Source organism: Geotrypetes seraphini, chromosome 2, assembly GCF_902459505.1.
Source record: "Geotrypetes seraphini chromosome 2, aGeoSer1.1, whole genome shotgun sequence".
NCBI lineage: Eukaryota > Metazoa > Chordata > Amphibia > Gymnophiona > Dermophiidae > Geotrypetes > Geotrypetes seraphini.
The window spans coordinates 463,257,979-463,278,369 of NC_047085.1; the positions used below are offsets into that span (position 1 = coordinate 463,257,979).

General features: G+C 40.6%; 1 protein-coding gene across 5 annotated transcripts in view; it reads left to right on the forward strand.

Annotated features, from left to right (window-relative positions):
• The first annotated feature begins 3,598 nt into the window (after positions 1 to 3,598).
• The window catches only part of NCAPG2 (non-SMC condensin II complex subunit G2), a 180,663-nt gene continuing 163,870 nt past the window's right edge, over positions 3,599 to 20,391 (forward strand). For 2 of the 5 annotated variants that reach the window (XM_033931597.1, XM_033931598.1), the window contains exons 1-3: positions 3,604 to 3,775; positions 7,090 to 7,197; positions 15,476 to 15,664. In XM_033931597.1, coding sequence (XP_033787488.1) covers positions 7,120 to 7,197; positions 15,476 to 15,664 — 267 coding nt within the window. In that variant the 5' untranslated portion in view covers positions 3,604 to 3,775; positions 7,090 to 7,119. Of the gene's footprint in view, positions 3,776 to 7,089; positions 7,198 to 15,475; positions 15,665 to 20,391 lie in introns of all 5 variants that reach the window. The other 3 variants (XM_033931595.1, XM_033931593.1, XM_033931596.1) reach the window with 3 other exon arrangements.

Here is a 20,391-nt window from a genome sequence, read left to right on the forward strand (position 1 = left end):
TATGCGTACAGTGTGCTTTGTGTTTTTTTAAAATTTTATTGTTGGTAGATCATTTTGACTTGGTCATTTTAAAAGTAGCTCGCAAGCCCAAAATGTGTGGGCACCCCTGTTCTAGAACATCGCTCCTTAGTTTTATCAAGTGGTGCAGTGAGGGGCCAGCACTTTACATCTTACCACCTCATTCTTTCTTTTTTTCTCCTCATGTACAGCATGGTTCTTTATTCTAAGCAGCTCTGGGACTAACAGTACTACGGATGCCTTATGCTACTTTCACTACCACTTGCAGTCAGGTTCGGCATTTTATCATGGTTTTGGTTTTTTATTTAGTTTTTCACCAGTATTTTCATTTATTTATTAAAGCAGCCTTTTTTAACAGTCCGATGCCCCTCCTCTATCAGTTTGCATTCAATCCACTGCCGACACTTTTTTGGCACCTCTTTCAACAGATCAAATATCATAGCCCCACTGTCGCGTGTTCACATTTATTCTGCGTACGAGTTTATCTCATCAGTGCAGAGACCTTTTCGTTAAGTCCATTTTACTCTCCCTTTTTTACTTTCCCGAGTGCTGTGGTTTTATTCTTTGGTTTTAATAGAAGCTCATTTGAACTATAATTTAGATCTTTCCCAGGTTTCACTTTTCATCTACCCGGTCTTTTCTGGTTTCCTTTCTATAATCTGCTTTTCGTCTGGAGTCTTTTGAGTTTAGAATTACATTTTAATGACATATTTTTGTGATTATAATTGTATGACATGTCTAAATCGGTCAAGTTATCCATTCTTTTTATTATTTTTTGTCCCCTCATACAGTGGCAGACCGCCCCGGGTGCCAGCCTTAGGGGGGTACACAGCCGGCTGGATCCAGAACCTTCTGAGCTGCTCTAAATGGCACCTACACCTCAGCGCGGCTACCGTACTTATTCCGAAGCAGAGTCGGCAGCCACACTGAAGTGCAAGAAGGTCCTGTGATGACTGCATTTGCCGCCTCTGCCTCCGGAAGATGTAAGTGGCGTCGGAAGGGGTGGACTGGCAGCTGCAGTCATTGCGGAACCTTGCCACAACTCCCTGCGTCTGCCGGCCCACCCCGTCCAACATCACTTACATCTTCCTGAGGCAGAGGCAACAGAAGCAGTCATCATGGGACCTTGCTGGTTTGGAGGGAGAGAGGAGCATAGAAGGGTGGTAGAGGGAGAAAAAGGGGGTCAGGGTGGTATGGAATGGTGATGGAGGGAAAGAAAGGGGGCAGATGCTGATGGAATTGATGTGCAGGGAAAGGAGAGAGAGATATAAGGGGGAAGGATACTGGATGGAATTGGGTTGGAGGGAAAGAAAGGGGGCAGATGCTGATGGAAATGGGGAGAAGGGAAAGGAGAGAGTGAAATGCCAGACCATGGGCGTGTGGGAGAGGGAAGGGAAGAACAGGAGAGAGATGCCAGACCATTGGAGGAGGGAAGGGAAGAAGATGGATGCCAGAATAATAGGGGTGAAGGGAGGGATGGAAGGGGAATACAAGGAGAGAAGATGCCATATAGAAGGGGCAGAGAGACGGTAAACAGTGGATGAAAGGAAGAGAGTGACAAGACTATGAGGAAAGCAGAAACCAGAGACGACAATGTAGAAAAAAATTATATTTATTTTTTTGCTTTAGGGGAGATGCATCGCTGTTTCTGTGGTGTTGCATTGTATACAGAGTCCAGCTTCTTGGTGGTTCAATTTAACCTTTGTCTACGTTTTTCTATTTTATCCCCCCTTTTACAAAACTGTAGAGCGTTTTTTTAGCACGGCCATGGTGGTAATTGCTCAGAATTCTATGAGAGTCTGAACTGTTACCACCATGGCTAAAAACCACATTATAGTTTTGTAAAAGGGAGAGGGGTTAGTTTGTGATTACATATTCCATAATAGGCGAAGGTGTTTTCTGTGTTCTGTGTGTTCGAGACATGGTTTTCAGTTAGGATTGACTGTGTAGGATTGATCTGTACTAGACTGGCTTGTTTAGTTTTACAATGGGTGTATTGATGTTGTACTGCTCACTGCAGTATGTAAGATTCTGCCTTTTCCTAGGTACACTCTTGTGTGATGTGTGGATTGTTACTAAAAATCATGTTTTTCATACAGATGGGGGGGGGGGGGGGGTCAAAAAATGATGGGCCTCGGGTGTCACATATGCTAGGTACACCACTGCCTTCATAGTTTATATCTAATCCACAAGCCTGCTTTTAGGACCTACAGGGTATGTATCCCTCTGATTCATGACAATTTCACTTCTCGTTATCTTATCCATTCTTTTTATTATACAACTGCCCAGATAAGCATCAGTCTTTGACGTGATTGGACCTTGAAAACTAACGGCAACAGTGTTCTCCCCAGAAATTTTTTCCAGCCATGAAAACTATTTGCTGCATTTAGTGTGCCACAAAAAACATTAGCTCCGTTTAGTGTGCCGGAGTTAAAAAAAGTTTGAGAGACGCTGCTCTATACCATTTGAAAGAGGGCAACTATCTAATTATTCACTTCTAGAATTGGATACTTCTTAAATTTAATAAAAAATTATGGGACAAGTGTCAAACCTTAAGGAAGGCAGTCTTTGACCATTGGAAAATAACTAACAATAATTAACTAATACAACTAGTACACATTTAGGGATCCTTTTACTAAGCTGCGCTAGCAGTTTTACCATGCACTTAGCTAGCGCAGAATTGCCGCACGTGCTAGATGCTAATGCCAGCATTGAGCTGGCGTTAGTTCTAGCCGTGTAGCGCGGCAATTCAGCACATGCTAAAAACGCTATTGCAGCTTAGTAAAAGGAGCCCTTAATTTTCCCCACCACCAAATTTCCCCATCCCGCCCCACCCGGCTTTTTCATGCCACCCAGCTGGAAAAAATTTCTGGGGAGAACACTGTACTACTTCCTTGGGTGGTCAATTTACAGAGGTTCTACTGTAGTTGAAACTATGACCTAACTGTATTAATAGTTATTCTGAGCTACCTGTACAAGCAACCCTATTAAATGTCCTTCTGTCCATTGGAACTTACTGGGTAACATAATCCGACCTCGGAGTAGGTAAAGGCGGAATAGAAAACCTGATTAACGTGCTTTAATACTAGAAAGGCTCTTTCTCCAGATCTCACTGGAAATCCCATCAAATCCGACAGCTGTCTTTAAATTGTCCGTCCAGGATTAAAAGCTCCAAAATCCAAATTAATAAACTAAAGCAAGTCAGCAAATGAACTTCAGCCTATTTCAGGGCTCGACAACCTGCGACGCTCACAGTCCCTCTTACCCCAGTAACAAGCATTTGCTTTTCAATCATAAGATAAGCAATATAAACGCACGTTAGTCATAGTAAGCAGCAGTCAAGAGAGCTTTTTGTGATGTTAAAACAAGCCCTCTATTACCGTTGGCCAAGGGAAATGAATGGGGTGGGGGAAGCAAGAATGAATTTGGGGTTCGCTCTCCACGTAAATAGCTGCAAAAAAAAATAAATAATAAATCCTTCGGTTTGTAGCGTGAAAGGGAATCAACATTTCACGAAAAAAACAACCACTTTCCACTACTTGAAACGAGGAAAAAGAAAAGCTACGTTGCCAACGTAACCGCGCTGTTCTCAGCACATACGTTAAGTCCGTCGCAAACGTGATGGCGTAATTTCCGGAAGAGAAGCCGACTGGCAGTTGTCGTGGGTTTGAACTGGAAAGCGCGGAATGTTTTGAACTCGTTTTGGGGAAATTGATAGCGGGAGACGAACCCTGTAGGTAAAGTAGAGCAGGAGGAGGTGAGAGGACGGAGATTATGTCTTAGGGAGTGTGTGACACAGTGGTTGAAGCTACAGCCTCAGCCCCCTAGGATTTCTGGGTTCATACCCATGCTGCTCCTTGTGACTCTGGGCAAGTCACTATCCCCCCCCCCCCCTTATTGCCCCAGGTACATTAGATAGATTGTGAGCCCGTTGGGACAGACAGGAAAAAAATGCTTGAGTACCTGAATAAATTAATGCAAACTGTTCTGAGAGAACAGTATAGAAAATTTAATAAATAAGCTATGAACACTATGTAAAAAAAGGTCTTGTGCTGCTTCTTTGAAAGACCCAGTTTCATGGTCTCCTATAGCAGATTATAGTGGGGTCAGGGCGACATGATCCGCTGTAACTTTCCGAGAGAGCCTAATATCTGAGAGGTGTTTATGTCGTTTCCTTTATGGGCGATTAGACTCACAGGGGAGAGAAGTACTTCTATAAAGCTTTTCTCAACACTAAAGCTTTTTTGCGTGCTGTAGGGGCTTTTATAAACTTGTGAACGTATACATACATAAACATGTGAATAATATGCACCTACTTCGTCTAATTTGCTTAGGGGGTCTTTTATAAAGCCAGGGTAAATACACCGAAGCCAATTCAATTCCTGTGGACTTCAGTCAGTGCATTTACTTCTGCTTTGTAACTTGAACAGCGCTGGTGGTCTGACAGACAGTTATGTGGTGCCCCACACTTTGGGAAAGTTTATTCCTTATTTATTACTTTGGTGTTTCATTGATGTGTTGAAACTAACAACAAAAAAAAAATTTATTAGAATTTAAGAGATCAGGGAGGGAGAAACAAATGATTAAAAAAGATTAGGATGGTGAAGTGACTACTAGAATAGCTGAGCGCTATAAGAAGCCCCATGATGATCCCTTTCCGTTCATGATTCTGATGTTTCTCTCCTTTGTTTGCATTGTGCAGTATGTTGCTTAAGGATTTAATTATTGGGTCTGAAATGATTTGAAGAAACAATATTTTTAAAGATTTTTGCAAAATAACACAATAAGAGAAGATGTTATAAAGTATATTTTGAATCCTTTGTTCTTTTTGTGGTTTGCTCCAGTTATTTTATGTTGTTTGTTCTTCGTTAGTGTTGTTGGGTCTGTTTGACTCCTTGCTTGTTCTATTCTTTAAAGCACTTTGAAAAGAAAAATAAATAAATAAATGAACAAAGAATAACACAAATGGAACTAATTAAGATAAATGGTGGAAGTTCACTCACTACCTAAACTGGTCCAAGGAGTGTCACCTCTGAAGTTCCAAGATTCCTTTAAATTTATTTAATATTCATTAGAATCCTACTCTATAAGCTGAAGTTATTTCTTTTTGGATCTTTTAGCTTATCTGAGAAATATTTTGAAATAATTGTGCCTTTAAAGCTCTATCCTAATACATACCAAACACTAATGAGTACTAATATAAGATACCATGTTACACAAAACAAAACTAGCAGACGCATGAACAGGGTGACACAGATGGGAGGCTGCACTGCTGGCAAAATAAATCTTTCTATGGCCAGACAGGGCAGAGTCCTGTCTGCTGTGTTCAGAGCTCAAATTTTATAGGTTATTCTGTAGCATTAGCTGAATAGGAAAATGCATATTCATTAGCTTTGATCTTTGTGTCAGGCAATACACTTTTTCTTTTTGTTTCAGATATTATGTACTTTAGTTTTTAATTAGTTCTTCCTTCTTCTATGTTTTCTGCTATGTACTCTAGTCTTAATTATATGTGAACCGAGTCGAGCTCCACTGGGAGATGACCCAGTATATAAACCAAAGATTAGATTATATTTTTAATGTTTCAAGTTTTCCTCTCTGGTTTGTGTCACCTTCTGAAAGGTAGTGAATCGGAAGTGCCAGTTCTCTTTTATTACTAACAAAACTTCAAGTGGACTCTAATTGAAAGTAACAGAATGATAAATAGTGTTAATCATTATGCCTATCTCCACAGAACACAGATGGCTTTTGAGCTGGAAATCTAGAGAGAGGTTGGCCCCAATAACATTTATTTATTTATTGGAGTTTATTATCTCGTAGAGCAGTATATCGCAAACTGTGTGCCTCTTGAGATTTAGGTGTACTGCGACACATCGGCGAGGAGGAGAATCATCCGTGCCAGCTGACTGCCTACAGGACATGTCTCTCGCAGTGAGAGGAACGTCCAGTAGGCAGTCAGCTGGCGCGGATGACTCTCTTCCTCGCCGGCATCTGTCCTCCTCTCCCTGCACCTCCCCTCCACCTGGATCCCTCCACTGAAGCAGGTTACGGCAAGATGGGCTTCCACGAATGCATGGACATCGACACGATGATGTCATGCATGTGCATGATGTCATCGCGTCGACAACTACACACTTCAGGTTCCTTCTGGCCAAGGCACTGGGTTTAGTGTGCCACCGGCCAGAAAGTTTGTGAGACACTTGTAGAAAAACATAGAATAGAAAAAACACAGACAAAGGATCGATGTAGGGAGGCCCAGAGATAGTTATTCAGTGTTGTACACAAAGTGTTAAGAGTGTGAAAGCAAAAATGACAAGAAGGCTGAAAGAAAAGTTAACTTTAAAATAACACAGAGGAAATAGAATGTCTGGTCTATTTTTATAGTATTCTTTAAAATCCTATGCTGATGACTTTTTTCACAATTCAGGGACTACATTTCAGAGCAGGAATACACATTCAGCCTCCCTTAAGTAGCATAGCCTGGGTCTGTATAATCACATCATTTTTTCTTGGTGTGCTGGAGATTCATTAGCAGAAAAAAAGAAAATATATGTTTGAAAATGGAGCTCAGCAAAATTTAAAGAAATTAACCACTGGTTTAATAGTATTCACATCTCCATTATCTCTCATGTCTGACCTATTTTGAGGGAAGGGCATCATACATTAACCTATTAGCTTTGTGATCTAGTTAGATTTTTAACCCATATGTATGGAGAGGATACGGTATATAAACTTAAGGTTTAGTTTAGTCATGGTTACCATTTTTTTAAAATTATGAAATGAAAATATAATCACTTGACAAGATATGCACTTAACTAATGGCCCCATTTATCAAGCTGCACTAGAGCTTTTTAGCATGGGCCGGAGCAGTAAATGCTCTGATGCTCATAGAATGCCTATAAGCATCAGAGCACTTACTTCACCGGCCCGCACTATAAACCAATATTGCAGCTTGATTTTAAAAAAGGGAGGTGGGGGGAAATAAGGTAGACAGAAGATGACAAACTCATTTTTAATGTAAGACAGTTTTTCAAATAGTCATTACTCATTTTCTTTGGCTTCTTTCCCTAGTTTGAAAGCTGCAGGAAGAAATTGCCCATTATGTCAAAACGTGAAGCATTTCTGCAAGCTACTGTAGAAAAATCTATGGAAAATTTCTTGCATTTTATTCAGCTTCATGTAAGTACTATATTTAGTAAGTGTACATAATCCTGTGCTTTCTTAACTACTTATCCTTATGTGTCCTTCATAACAACTTCTTTCACAATACGTTGTCCAATGTATGTAAAAAGACAGTATTTATATTACATTCTGACTTATATTCCGCCAAAGCCCTTATGAGTTCATGGCGGATAACAATATATTTCTATTATTGGGAACAAACCCAGTTAATCTTAATGCAATGACAAATATCAAACAGAACATTAACAGTAGAAGATAAATTTCAAGATTAAAATGTTTTTAAACAAGAATGTGTCTTTAAAAAAGCCTTGTGGGTCAGCCACATGCAGTGTGTGAATTGCTGCCTGCGTGTCCCCCCCAATAAGCCGCTGAAGGCAGATGGAGCGAGTGCAGCTTGAACAAATAAGGGGACACAGACAAAGGGAGAAAGGAGGGGGAGGAGCACATAGGGTCATTGGAGGGGCACGATTCTGGGACAATGACTGGAAGGCAGAGGGGAGGAGGCACGAACTCGACTTAGAAGGAAGAGAGGTGGCATGAATATGGGACACAGAAGGGAGGGGGGAAGGGGGCACTAAATTGGAAGATAAGAGGGAATAGAAAGGGAGAATTATTGGGCATGAGTGTGGGAGTAAGAGGGAAAGAGATGGTGGCACATGGGGAAAGGAAGAAAGAGGAAAATTGGGCATAGAGAGAGAGATAGAGATGCATAGGGAAGAAGGATGAGAGGGAGAAATGTTGGATATGGTGGTGGAGAGAGAACAGAGGGACAGATTGAAGGGGAGGAATATTGGACATAGTGATGGAGGAAGAGATGTGGCATGGTGCTGGAGAGGGGTGATAGAAGGAGAAATGGGCATGGGGCTGGTGGACAGTGGTGAAAAATGCTGCACATGATCCGGGGGATGAGAGAGGGAGAAATGTTGGGGGGGAAAACACCCTCCAGGGATTCAAGACAAAGCTAGACAAGTTCCTGCTGAACCAGAACGTATACAGGTAAGGCTAGTCTCAGTTAGGGCACTTGTCTTTAACTTAAGGGCCGCCGTGTGAGCGGACTGCTGGGCATGATGGACCACTGGTCTGACCCAGCAGCAGCAGTTCTTTTGTTCATGGAAGGACAGAGAGAGAGAGGTTGTTTGGAGAAGGGAATGAGCTCTGAGGAGAGGAAGCGTGCAGGAGGCAGAAAGAACAAAATATTGGATGCACAGTCAGAAGGAAGTGCATCCAGAGACTCTAAACCCTGGAAAAGCCCTTCGGGAGTCCCACAAGGCTCCCCCCTATCTCCCACCTTGTTCAATATATACATCTCCTCCCTAGGCCACCTATTACAAAAGCTTAACCTAACTTATTACATATACGCAGATGACATCTCCATATTAATACCAATAACAAATGTGACCTCAGCCAACTCAAAACATATCTCCTCCATCATGACCGAAATAGAAAAATGGACTTTAAACTTCAAACTGAAACTAAACTCAGAAAAGACAAAGATTTTCCTTGCTAGCCCAAACGAAAAAATCTCCGCAACTACAATACATGTAAATGGCCATGATCACCCAATACTAAAAACCATAAAAATACTGGGAGTCACCCTGGACACCCACTTGACCTTGACCGATCACATAAACTCAGTGACTAAAAAATGCTTCTTCATCCTTTGGAAACTGAAAACCATTAAAAAATACTTCGATCCGCTATCCTTCAGAATATTGGTACAGTCACTGATTATATCCACCCTGGATTACTGCAACATTGTCTACTTGGGGATACCTAAAAAAAATGTGAGAAAACTGAAAATAGTTCAAAATACGGCCATCTGTTTAATATTCGGACTAAAGAAAAGCGATCATGTTAGTCCATTCTACAGACTCCTTCATTGGTTACCAATTGAAGCACGAATTCTATTCAAATTCTCCTGCCTCTGCTACAAACTAATCTGGGGATTGGCCCCCAGCTACCTACTACCTCACTTTGAATTCCACTCCTCTACCAGGCCTACCAGAAACCGTAACCTCTTTACCTACCCAAATATCACAGGCTGTAGATATCGTACCTTCTTTGACAGAACATTTAAATTCCAAGCAGATAGACTGCACACTTGGCTAGGCTACTTCACCGATGCCGCCAGAGAATCATATAGTGTCTTTAGGAAAGAACTAAAAACCACCCTATTTAAGAAATTCATAACCTAACCAGACTTCCCCCCTAAAATCAGAGCCTCCTCCCATCCTAAGGAGCCCGTCCACCCTCATCAGCCAAAATTCCACCTTTAATTGTTACCAGTTTTCTCACTGGTGCCCGTCCTCCGTTAATGTACCAAGATAACAAATTATTTCTCATCAACATTCTTAAGTTATCTTTATCATCTATTCAGTCTTGCACCTTGTAACTCATTGACCGCGCAATCTCCTTTCTCTTTTCCTACTTATGCTCTCAATTCCGCCGATTGTATAAAGTTACTCATTGTGAAACCGTGTAATTCACTGACCCTGTAATTCTCCTTGTACTATCACAAGATGTTCAATGCTATACTCTGTAATTCGCTGTCTGTACAGCTTTTCTTCATTGTGAACATAGTAACATAGTAACATAGTACTATGTTACTATGTTCACAATGAAGAAAAGCTGTACAGACAGCGAATTACAGAGTATAGCATTGAACATCTTGTGATAGTACAAGGAGAATTGCAGGGTCAGTGTCGCAAGATTGTGGCGGTATATAAGAATAAAGTTATTATTATTATTAAATCACTAGCCATCAAAGGTAGGAAAAATTATTTTATTTTCGATTTAGTGATCAAAATGTGTCCTTTTGAGAATTTATATCTGCTGTCTATATTTTGCTCTATATTTGTCTATTTTTTTCTATAGTTGTTACTGATTACATATTGCCACTAATTCTTTTTTTCAGTTTTAAATCTTTATTCATTTTTTGTGTTACAACAAGTGTTACAAATAAACTCAATAGAAACTTGAATACACACTTGATTAACTCATATATTAATATCAATTTTAACATTAATATAATAATCCCCTATCCCTCCCTAATTCTTATAGTTGAGCAGTGGATGTTGAAATAAAATTATTTTTTGCTAATTATATCTGACCTCATCGACGTGCGTGTTTTTACATAACGCACACGTGGGACGGTGCTCGGCTACATGGGCTCGGGGGTTCTCTAATGAGGTATGGAAGGCTTGCGGACAGCAGATGCATCTCCCTGAAGCAGCGCTGCCTGCAGCTGTACATGGACTCCGATAGTTGTGCGTGGCTGGCCACCTACAAACTACAGCACCCGGCATCCAGACAGCTACCCACCCTTGGGCCGCAACTCGCCACTTCCTCCCAGTTCCTGATGGCACATTTTGGGTTGTGGAATGAATCGTTTGCGTTGCCATTATTTTCTATGGGGAACTTTGATTTGATATACGAGTACTTTGGATTACGAGCATGCTTCTGCAATGAATTATGCTTGTAAATCAAGGTACCACTGTAGTTTGATAACCAACTATTTCATATCAACATTTTAAGAAATTGCTTAAGATTTTCTGTTTATTGTCAGCTTAAGCTTAGAAACATGATGGCAGATAAAAGCGAAGTGGCCCATCTAGTATGCCCATCCACAGTAACCATTATCTTTTTCTCTCTCTGAAGGCCCTCTTGAATTCAGACAGTCTCTGCTTCCACCACCTCTTCTGGGAGACTGTTCCACATATCTACCACCCTTTCGGTAAAAAAGTATTTCCTCAGATTACTCCGGAGCCTATCACCTCTTAATTTCATCCTAAGCCCTCTCATTGCAGTTTCCTTTCACATGAAAGAGACTCGATTCGTGCGCATTTATATTACGTAGGTATTTAAACGTCTCTATCATATCTCTCCTCTCCCACCTTTCCTTCAAAGTATACAGATTGAGATCTTTATGTCTGTCCCCATACTCCTTATCACAAAGACCACACACCATTTTAGTAGCCTTCCTCTGGACCAACTCCATCCTTTTTATATCTTTTTGAAGGTGCGGCCTCCAGAATTGTACACAATATTCTAAATGAGGTCTCACTAGAGCCTTATACAGAGGCATCAGTACTTCCTTTTTCCTACTGGCCATACCTCTCCCTATGCAACCTAGCATCCTTCTAGCTTTTGCCGTCACCTTTTCAACCTGTTTGGCCACCTTAAGATCATCACACAATCGCACCCAAGTCCCGCTCTTCAGTCGTGCACATAGATTCTTCACTCCCTAAACTGTACCATTCCTCTGGTTTTTGCAGCTCTAATACATGACCTTGCATTTCTTAGCATTAAATTTTAGCTGCCAAATTTCAGACTATTCTTCAAGCTTCGCTAGGTCTTTCTTCATGTTATTCACACCATCCGGCGTGTCTACTCTATTGCAGATTTTGGTATCATCTGCAAAGAGGCAAATCTTACCTGACAACCTTTCAGCAATATCATTTATAAAACCATTATCATCTTTTATCCCATTAATGAGTATGATACCTATTTATTTTCAGGGGTCCTTTTATAAAAAGCTTAATAGCATTTTAACGAAATTTCTTTGGCTTGGTAAAACGCATAGAATAGCTTTGGTATCTTTGCAAAAATCAATTAAGGAGGGAGGGGTAAATTTTCCAAATTTTTATAGGTACCATCAAGCCTATATTTTACGCCAGAACTGATAGATAATGCACCGGATTGGTTATATTTGGAATGGCACCTTATGTTTCCCCTAAATTTAGTTCATCTTCCAAGTATCAACATGCCTAGAAGATACAGAGAAAATAAGATATTAATGGATACTTGGAAAACATTGAGGTTTATTAGTAAATTAACACCTGTCCCAATAAACAAGTCAACTAATCAGTCTTTATGGATAAACTCCAAGATTAAAATTGGCGGAGCTCAAATCCTTTGGAAGGACTGGATTATTGCAGGCATTAGATCTCTGAATGATGTTATTTCGGAAGGTAAACTGCTGGAATTTTCACAATTGCAACATAGATTTGGTCTTAGTAAAAAACAAAGTTTTAAATGGTTGCAATTGAAGCAGGCCATTCAGGTTGGGTTCCCTGAATGGAAAACATTGAATAATCAATATAGTTTAGAGTTCTTATGCTTCCAAGCAGACTTCCTAGGGCATCAAGCCGCATTGTGGTATAAATTAATATCTGGATATTTGAATAAAAAACCAAAAAATGGTCTAAGAGACATTTGGAGCATTGAGATTAAGCATCAAATTACTGCATCTCAATGGCCACTAATTTGGTCTTGGAGAATGAGATGTACACTGTCAGCATCTATGAGACAAACTTGGTTCTTTTTATTACATAGAGCTTTTTGGACCCCTACACGTTTGCAAAAATTAGATAGTTCTAAGTCCAATAAATGCTGGCACTGTAATCTGGAACCTGGGACGTTGGATCATTTACTGTATTATTGTCCCTACATTAAAAGTTTTTGGAATGCAATTTGGCCACAAATTAATAAATTGATGGAAAATCATGTAGCAATATCATATGATACAGTGTTATTTGGAATGATGATGAGGAAAAAAAAGTCAAATTTCACCAGAAAATAACAAGCTTTTACTAGTCATGACAGGGGTTGCCATTCAGCATATAACCAATAACTGGAAGAATCATAGTAACCTTAATTATACATTTTGGTGGAATACAATTTGTCATATATTCAAAATGGAAAGAGTAATAGCAAAGAGGGACATATCCTAAATTTATAAAAATATGGGGGCCATTGACAAAGTATTGTACTGAATGAATAATAGGATTTATCTTCTTCTTTTCTTCTTTTTCTTGTCTTCTTTATGGCACACATGGAGGGGGGTAGTGAAAATAATTTTACATAACATGTTATAATATGGTATACAATATGTATAAGGTGATTGGAAAGTACTTGAAGGGTGGGGGGTTGGAGAGGGGATAAAAAAAATTTGTTCAGAATATTATGTAATAGATATAAAAGTGATATTGTGTATTCATTAGTTGTAACTCAATATTTTGTACACTTCATGTAAAATATGAAAATGAATAAAGAATTTTAAAAAAAAATATATCATTTATAAAAATGTTAAACAGAACAGGCCCAAGAACAGAACCTTGAGGCACACCACTGGTAACATCCCTTTCCTCAGAGCGATCTCCATTGATCACTACCCTCTGTCGCCTTCCACTCAACCAGTTCCTGACCCAGCCCATCACTTTGGGACCCATCCTAAGGGCACTCAGTTTATTTACTGCTGTTATTGTGGAGCTCGATTGCTTTAGGTACAAATTGAAGAGGGAGCTATACTCCACTGGTGAAGGAGGAGAAACTGAAAGAAGTGATTGACACCCTTCTGCAAGTGGTTCGTGAGCATGGATTGATCACCCAATGTACGGATTACTGTGTATGTCAACAGAAACAAGATTATCATTTTATTGTATCTGCTTGTGTGGGTGTTGAGATTGTTGTTTGGTTTGTTTGGTGGGGTTTTTTTTGCTTTTCTTTTCCACAGTTTCACTCCTTTTAATGCTTTGGATTTTTCCATTTCTCCTTCTTATCCCTTTTCCGCTAATGTTTTCTCCTTATTTTTCTTATCTTTTTCTGTCTTCTTTAGTTTTTTCTCCCTTGCTTTTTGAAGAACACCCGCATTTTTTCTGTCCCAATCAGGGGTGAATTGACCCAAAGCACCAGATAAGGTGATGGCTGGTATGGAAACATCCCCTAATCTTGTTTTTTCTCACCAGTCAGCCATAAAGATTCCTGTGGTGCAGCAGGATTCAGCCTGCAACATTAATAATTAAATTCAGGGTCTCTGAGCCACTGCAGGCTCAAGCACTTGCCATGGTTTTACCACTTCTTCAACATGGGCTTCCTGGATTAGTAACAAGAAGTCTGTGCCAAAAGAGGAGACAAACTTTTATCTACTATATACTATATTGGTGATCTAATTGTGGTGAACAGTTTGCCATGTTTGTTAAATTTGTAATCCGCTTAGGTCTGAAGAGAAATAAAAATTTAAAACATAAATTAAAAAAATATTTTTGTTATTTTGGATTTTTTTTTGTATTTGAACCAGTAGACATCAATGAATGCATGACTAGAAATTTAACACCCCCCTCCTGTTTTACCAGCCGCAGTAGAGATTTCTACCATGGCCTGGAGCGCTAAATGCTCTAACGCTGCTCTGATGATCATAGTATTCCTATTAGCATCTGAGCAGCATTGGAGTATTTAGCGCCCCAGGCTGCGGTAGAAACTTCTACTGCAGCTTAGTAAAAAAGGGCCTTAATACCCTTATAGTACCTTTTAGAATAGGCAAAAATTAAATTAAACTCCTGAGTCAAATCAACTCATTTGTAAGTGAATCAAGTATTATGTGTTAAGTATAGGGAGGAAATATATTTATCCTAGTTGTTAAACAGAGACATACATGAAAATGGAAGAAATCAGTTTCTGTTAAGATGTTTTTTGCTTAACTCTGGGAAAATTTCATAGATTCTCTGAATTGGTGACGTTTGAGACTTGCTATTTATTGTCTGTCACAAAACAGAGTACAGTCAAACTTCGGTTTACGAGTGCACTGGTTTGCGAGTGTTTTGCAAGACGAGCAAAACATTTGCAAAATCGGCACCTCGGAAACCGAGCTTGACTCAATTTACGAGTGCCCCCCCCCCCCAACGAGTTGGCATCCCCACGCACCCACCCACCCAAACACATTGGCTTACCCCCATATGGCACCAGCACCAACGCACAGGACATGCCGGTGCCCGAAGATCTCTTGGAGAGAGTGAGACTAGAAGGCCTTGAACATGCGCAGATGCTCAAGGCCCAGCAAAAGGAAGACGGTAGATCTTTGGGCACTGGCATGTCCTGGCATTGTTGCTGGTGCTGGTGCCATATGGGGTAATCCAATGTGTTTGGGTGAGTGGGTAGGTGCATGGGGGATGCCAAATCGCGGTGGGGGGCACGAACTGGAAGGATGCCGGATCGCAGGGGGGATGTGGAGCAGCGCCGGTGGGCTCGGAGGAGGGGGTTAAGGTGGAGCAGCACCGCTGGACTTGGGGGGTGGGGGTGGGTTGGAATGCTTCAAGCGAGTTTCCCTTACTTCCTATGGGGAAACTTGCTTTGATATACGAGTAACTTGGTTTACGAGCATGCTTCTGGAACGAATTATGCTCGTAAACCAAGGTTCCACTGTACTTTTCCTCCATACTATTCTGCCCTGGACTATTGGATTTTTCTTTCATTCTTTTGTTCTTTGATTACCTTGCAGAAAGGTGGTACTGATCCTTTTGATCTGAACGAATTGCTGCAGGAACTAACGAATAAACAGAAAGAAGAATTATGGGAAAGATTAAAGAATTTATTAACGGATACTTTGTTGGCGAATCCTGTCGAAAAATGGCAAAGAGTAGAAGATGATAGTGATGATGAGATGGAAGTAGAGCACCCTGCTGATCTGGTAACCTGTTTAGTTCTAAAATAAGTAAACCAGTCATGTCCTGTGTAAAACAGTTACTTTGTTTTTTATTTAAAAACATTTTCTATATTTCTCTTGTATCTTTTATTTGTATTTCTGCCATTTGGCTTTTTGGTTGCTCAACACTAGAGAATGACACAGGGGAAAAAATGTGTCCCTGTGAGCTTGGTCCCCGCCCCATCCCCACAAACCATCAGATCCTATTCGCACAAGCCTCAGATAGTTTTATACTGAATTTATTTTATTAAAGTATAAAAAGCAACAATATTCTGTAGAATTGTCATTTTATAAATCACAAATAATACAGAGCAAGGATAACAAAACCCCTGTCTCCCCTCACAAATATCCCCTCCACTATTGAGAAAACTGAAGTCACATTATTACTGAATGCTACATAGAAAAATCAAGGCAGCCGAATACTTCAGTCACACAAAGCAGGAATAGTGTTAGGGAAGTGCAACTAGGGCAACTAGCCCCTGGTCAGACAGAGCCCTAAGCCAGCTGGAAGCTAAAGAAGCACAGCCTGGGCTTTGCAGTTCCCAGTTATGTCTAACGAGCTCTAGCAGGATACATATTTCAAATCTGATATATTCTAATCGCAAAATAGAAAATAATTTTTTTTTCTACCTCTTGTTCTGGTCATTTTATTCTTCACATGAAATTGGTCTCAGGCTCTGGTCTCTGTTTTCTTTTGTCTTCTCTTAACTCACTTGCTGCTCTATCTCCTTTTAAACATTAGCGCCAGCAGCCTGGTTCCATCCCGGTTAAGGTGGAGTCCATCCTTTTGGAACAAGCTCCCCCTTTCCCAGAAGGTTGCCCAGTTCCTAAGAAATCTAAATCCCTCATCCCTGCACCATTGTCTCAACCACACATTGAGACTTCAGAGCTCTGCCTGCTTCTTGGGTCCTGCACATGAAACTGGGAGCATTTCTAAAATTGCTACCCTGGAGGATCTGGATTTCAGCTTTCTACCTAAGAGCCAAAATTTGGCTTCCAGAAACTCCCGCCCACAGTTTTCTATGTTATTGGTACCTACGTGTACCAAGACAGCTGGCTCCTCCCTAGGACTATCTGTAATCCTATATAAGTGATTCATGAGGTCCGCCACCTTCGCACCAGGCAGGCAAGTGACCAGGCAATCTTCACGCCCACCAGCCACCCAGCTATCTACATGCCTGATGATCAAATCACTAACTGCAACAGCTGTGCTGACCCTTCCCTCCTAGGCAGATACTACTTTATAGTAACATTCGTATGCAATGTTTACCTTTCAAACACACAGGATAGCACATGTCCAAAAACAAGTCATCTGCCTGCTGTTATCAATATACAAAGGTTCAAATACGTTCAGAACAGATATCTGTTCTCTCTGCAAAACAACTAACAGACACTACCAGGTTTCAGCAGGTAATACTGACAAGAGCTTGGGTGACGCAGGCTAGGGCCATGAGCCAGCTAGAGCAACGGTCAAAAAAGACAAACAAGTCATGAAACAATACAATGCTGTTCTTAGACTTACAGGCCCTGAACCCTTTCACTACAGCCTCTGACCCAATAGATGGAAAAGATCCCCAAATGCTCCTCTCTAGCGTGAATTATATTGCAGATGCTTTGTATGATCTTATCAGAGTTATGTCCAAAGTCTCGGCCTATGTTATCTCCACCCAATGGATGCTGTGGATCATACAGTGGATAGGAAATGCTTCCTAAAGATATGCTAAGCAGGCTTACATTTCAGGAGTAGATGCTCTTTGGCAAGGGCCTAGATGACCTGTTGGCCAGTATGATGGGCTGTCGCCCCAAATTCTTACTGGACAGCCTGGTGTTTGGGTTGGGGCAATTTTCGAGGCTTCCGAAGATTTCATATGTATTTGGGCAGCCAAACAATGTAAAGACCCTTTCAGGGATTGTGTCGGAGATTCAAAGCACAATGACACCAGAGCAGAGGCTAAGCTTCCCCAAATAGGGGGCAGTCTGTCTGCTTTTTGGTCAGACTGGTCTCAGATTGGCGCAGACCGCTAGGATCTAGACGTCATCCGGGAGAGGTACAAAATTGAGTTCTGTGTCCTCCTGCCAGACCGCTATGTAACTCCTCCGGCCAGCCTGCCAGAGAGAGCCCTCAAAGTTCAGGCTATGATGAAAAGACTACTGGCTCTTCAGGTCATAGAGTCAGGTTTGGGCAGATACTCCATTTACTTCATTGTGCCAAAGAGAGGCTCAGACAATTGCAGACCGATTCTAGACCTCAAGTCAGTCAATGCGGCTCTGAAGATACCGCACTTCTGCATGAAGACCATTAGGTCTCCATCAGGTCGAGTGACGCAAGTAATTCCGCCTGGAACCAAGGACCAATCTTCATATTCCCGTTTTCCTGGCCTACAGGAGGTACTTTGATTTTCATGTGCTGGAGCAGCATTTCAGTTCTCTACGTTCCCCTTTGGCCTGGCACCTTGCACCTTTTACCAAGGTGATAATGGTGATAGCACGCAGCTCAGTAAAACTGGGATTCAGGTGTGCCCAAATCTGGACGATTGGCTTATCAGAGCTCCATCCAAGGAGGAAGGAGTGCTGGCAGTTTTGAGAGTGGTGAAACTCCTCCAGATCTTGGGCTGGATAGTCAACTTCAGGAAGAGTTAGCTGGAACCAACTCATTGCCTGGACTATCCGGGAGTCTTGTTCGACAAGGCCTTGGGCCAAGTGTTTCTTCCAGAGCTATGCAGACTGAAGCTCCAGAAGTAGATTTTAGAGCTATTCCAGAGACCATCCCTCATGGTGTGACATTATTTGCAGGCTCTGGGGTCAATGGTGCTGAGCACATATGAGACCTTTCCAAGGCTCCTTTCTCACTGGTCCCCTTACTTGGACTCACTATTAACAGCCTCTCCCTTGGCTACCTGCAGCAAAGAGCAGCCTGCAGTAGGCATTGGGGGGGGGGGGGTGCAGGGAAGGAGGGCTGGGTGCAAGGCAGGGTACTAGAATATAATCTCCCTCTTCACCCCCCTCAAACCTGGTTTATATTCAAGTCATCCTTTTTTCCCCTCCTTTTTTGAGGGAGAAAAAGGTTGCCTCGGTTTATGTTCAGGTCAGTTATATTTGAGTATATGTGGTAAGTCATGGTGGTAACAAAATTATTAAATCCTTCAAATCTGTGTTACATTGTGTTGAATGGATGGATACCCATTAGAGACAGTGAAGTTAAAAAAAACAAAAATCAAAAAACTCCACAAAAAAACAGCATAGTGGAGAAAAAGCCTCAGATTAACATGACAGTACCATCTCTTCAAGAATAAAACTGTCTTGATTTCTATCATACTAAAATTCTATTATAGGCATAAAAACTCCCCACATAAAAACTTCATACATCAAAACTTCAATGAGTCTCAAAATGACCACCAGTCATTCATGCACAAAATATCAAAATTCAACAATCAAAAAGACAAGGACTTATCTGCTGCATCAGAAGTTATTTTCACTCCCACTTTTTATCCTCCACACATCCCAGTTAAAGGTAGGTTGGAATTAAATCGATCCGACAAAGTTTGTTTTACTGAATCCTTGGCTGCCTCAGGGTTTTTTTTCCCTCATAACACTGTGCACCAACATGCTCTCAATACAAAAACACAAAAGTCTGTCATTTGTTCTTAATAAAGAGTTATGCTCATAATTTTGAGCATTAGGCTTTTAAATTAACTGCTCTGAAAATGTAATAAGGCTGAATTTCTAAATTTTTTGTTCAAACTTTTACTAGATTGCAAACTTTAAGAGCATAAAAAGTGGGTGACAGTAGAGTGGATTTAGGGATGGGGAAAGTTATATTTAAATTATTTTTATTGATTTCAGCAAATAATAAACAACAAACCAGTAAAAACAGTCTCTTATAACCAAATGCAAAATATCAGATTCCCCCCCCAACAGCCCCTCCCCCATCAACCATTTAATCTTCAAATCAAAACCTCTTATTGATTCCGTCTATAAAAGAGTTTTATTACACACGCAAAATAAATTTTGCAGTAACTGCTCCGACATTATGGAACTCCCTCCCACAACCACTTCGAGAAGAACAACACCTTGACAAATTTAAGAAAAACTTAAAAACTTTTTTATTTCGTGATGCATTCTCTTCCATTTAATCTCTCTCTTCTTAATTTTCTTCTATCTAACTTTTTTCTTCCACAAACATTCAATATATTTTTTCCCCATCCAACATGTTTTTTCCCAACCCCTCTTTCTCCTTTTTCTACCTACAATGTAACTTTACCCATCCATTTCCTCTCTCCTCACTGTCAAGTCCGTCTTGTTATTGTTTTTAATGTTCACTATATATTATTTAAATGACTTAACATTTTTTCAATTGTTTCTACTCTTATCTGTCATTTTTAAACCTAATGTAAACAGTCCAGATATTTGCTTGATGGTCGGTATATTAAAATCTAATAAACTTGAAACTTGAAACAATGTTGTTATACACAATCAAACATCAGGGCAATTATGTAAGTATTCAAAATTCTGCTACATGCATGAGGTGTGAGATCAGTCCAAAATGGTTCCCAAAGTGTACAGAAATGGTGTCCTACTGAGGAATCGAGATCAAGGATACTGCGATGTTTCAAGGATGCTTGTATAATCAAAAGAGAGCGCCAATATTGTAGAGATGGTGCCTCTGGTGTTATCCAAGCTGATAGAACAGCTTTCTTACCCAATAAGATGAC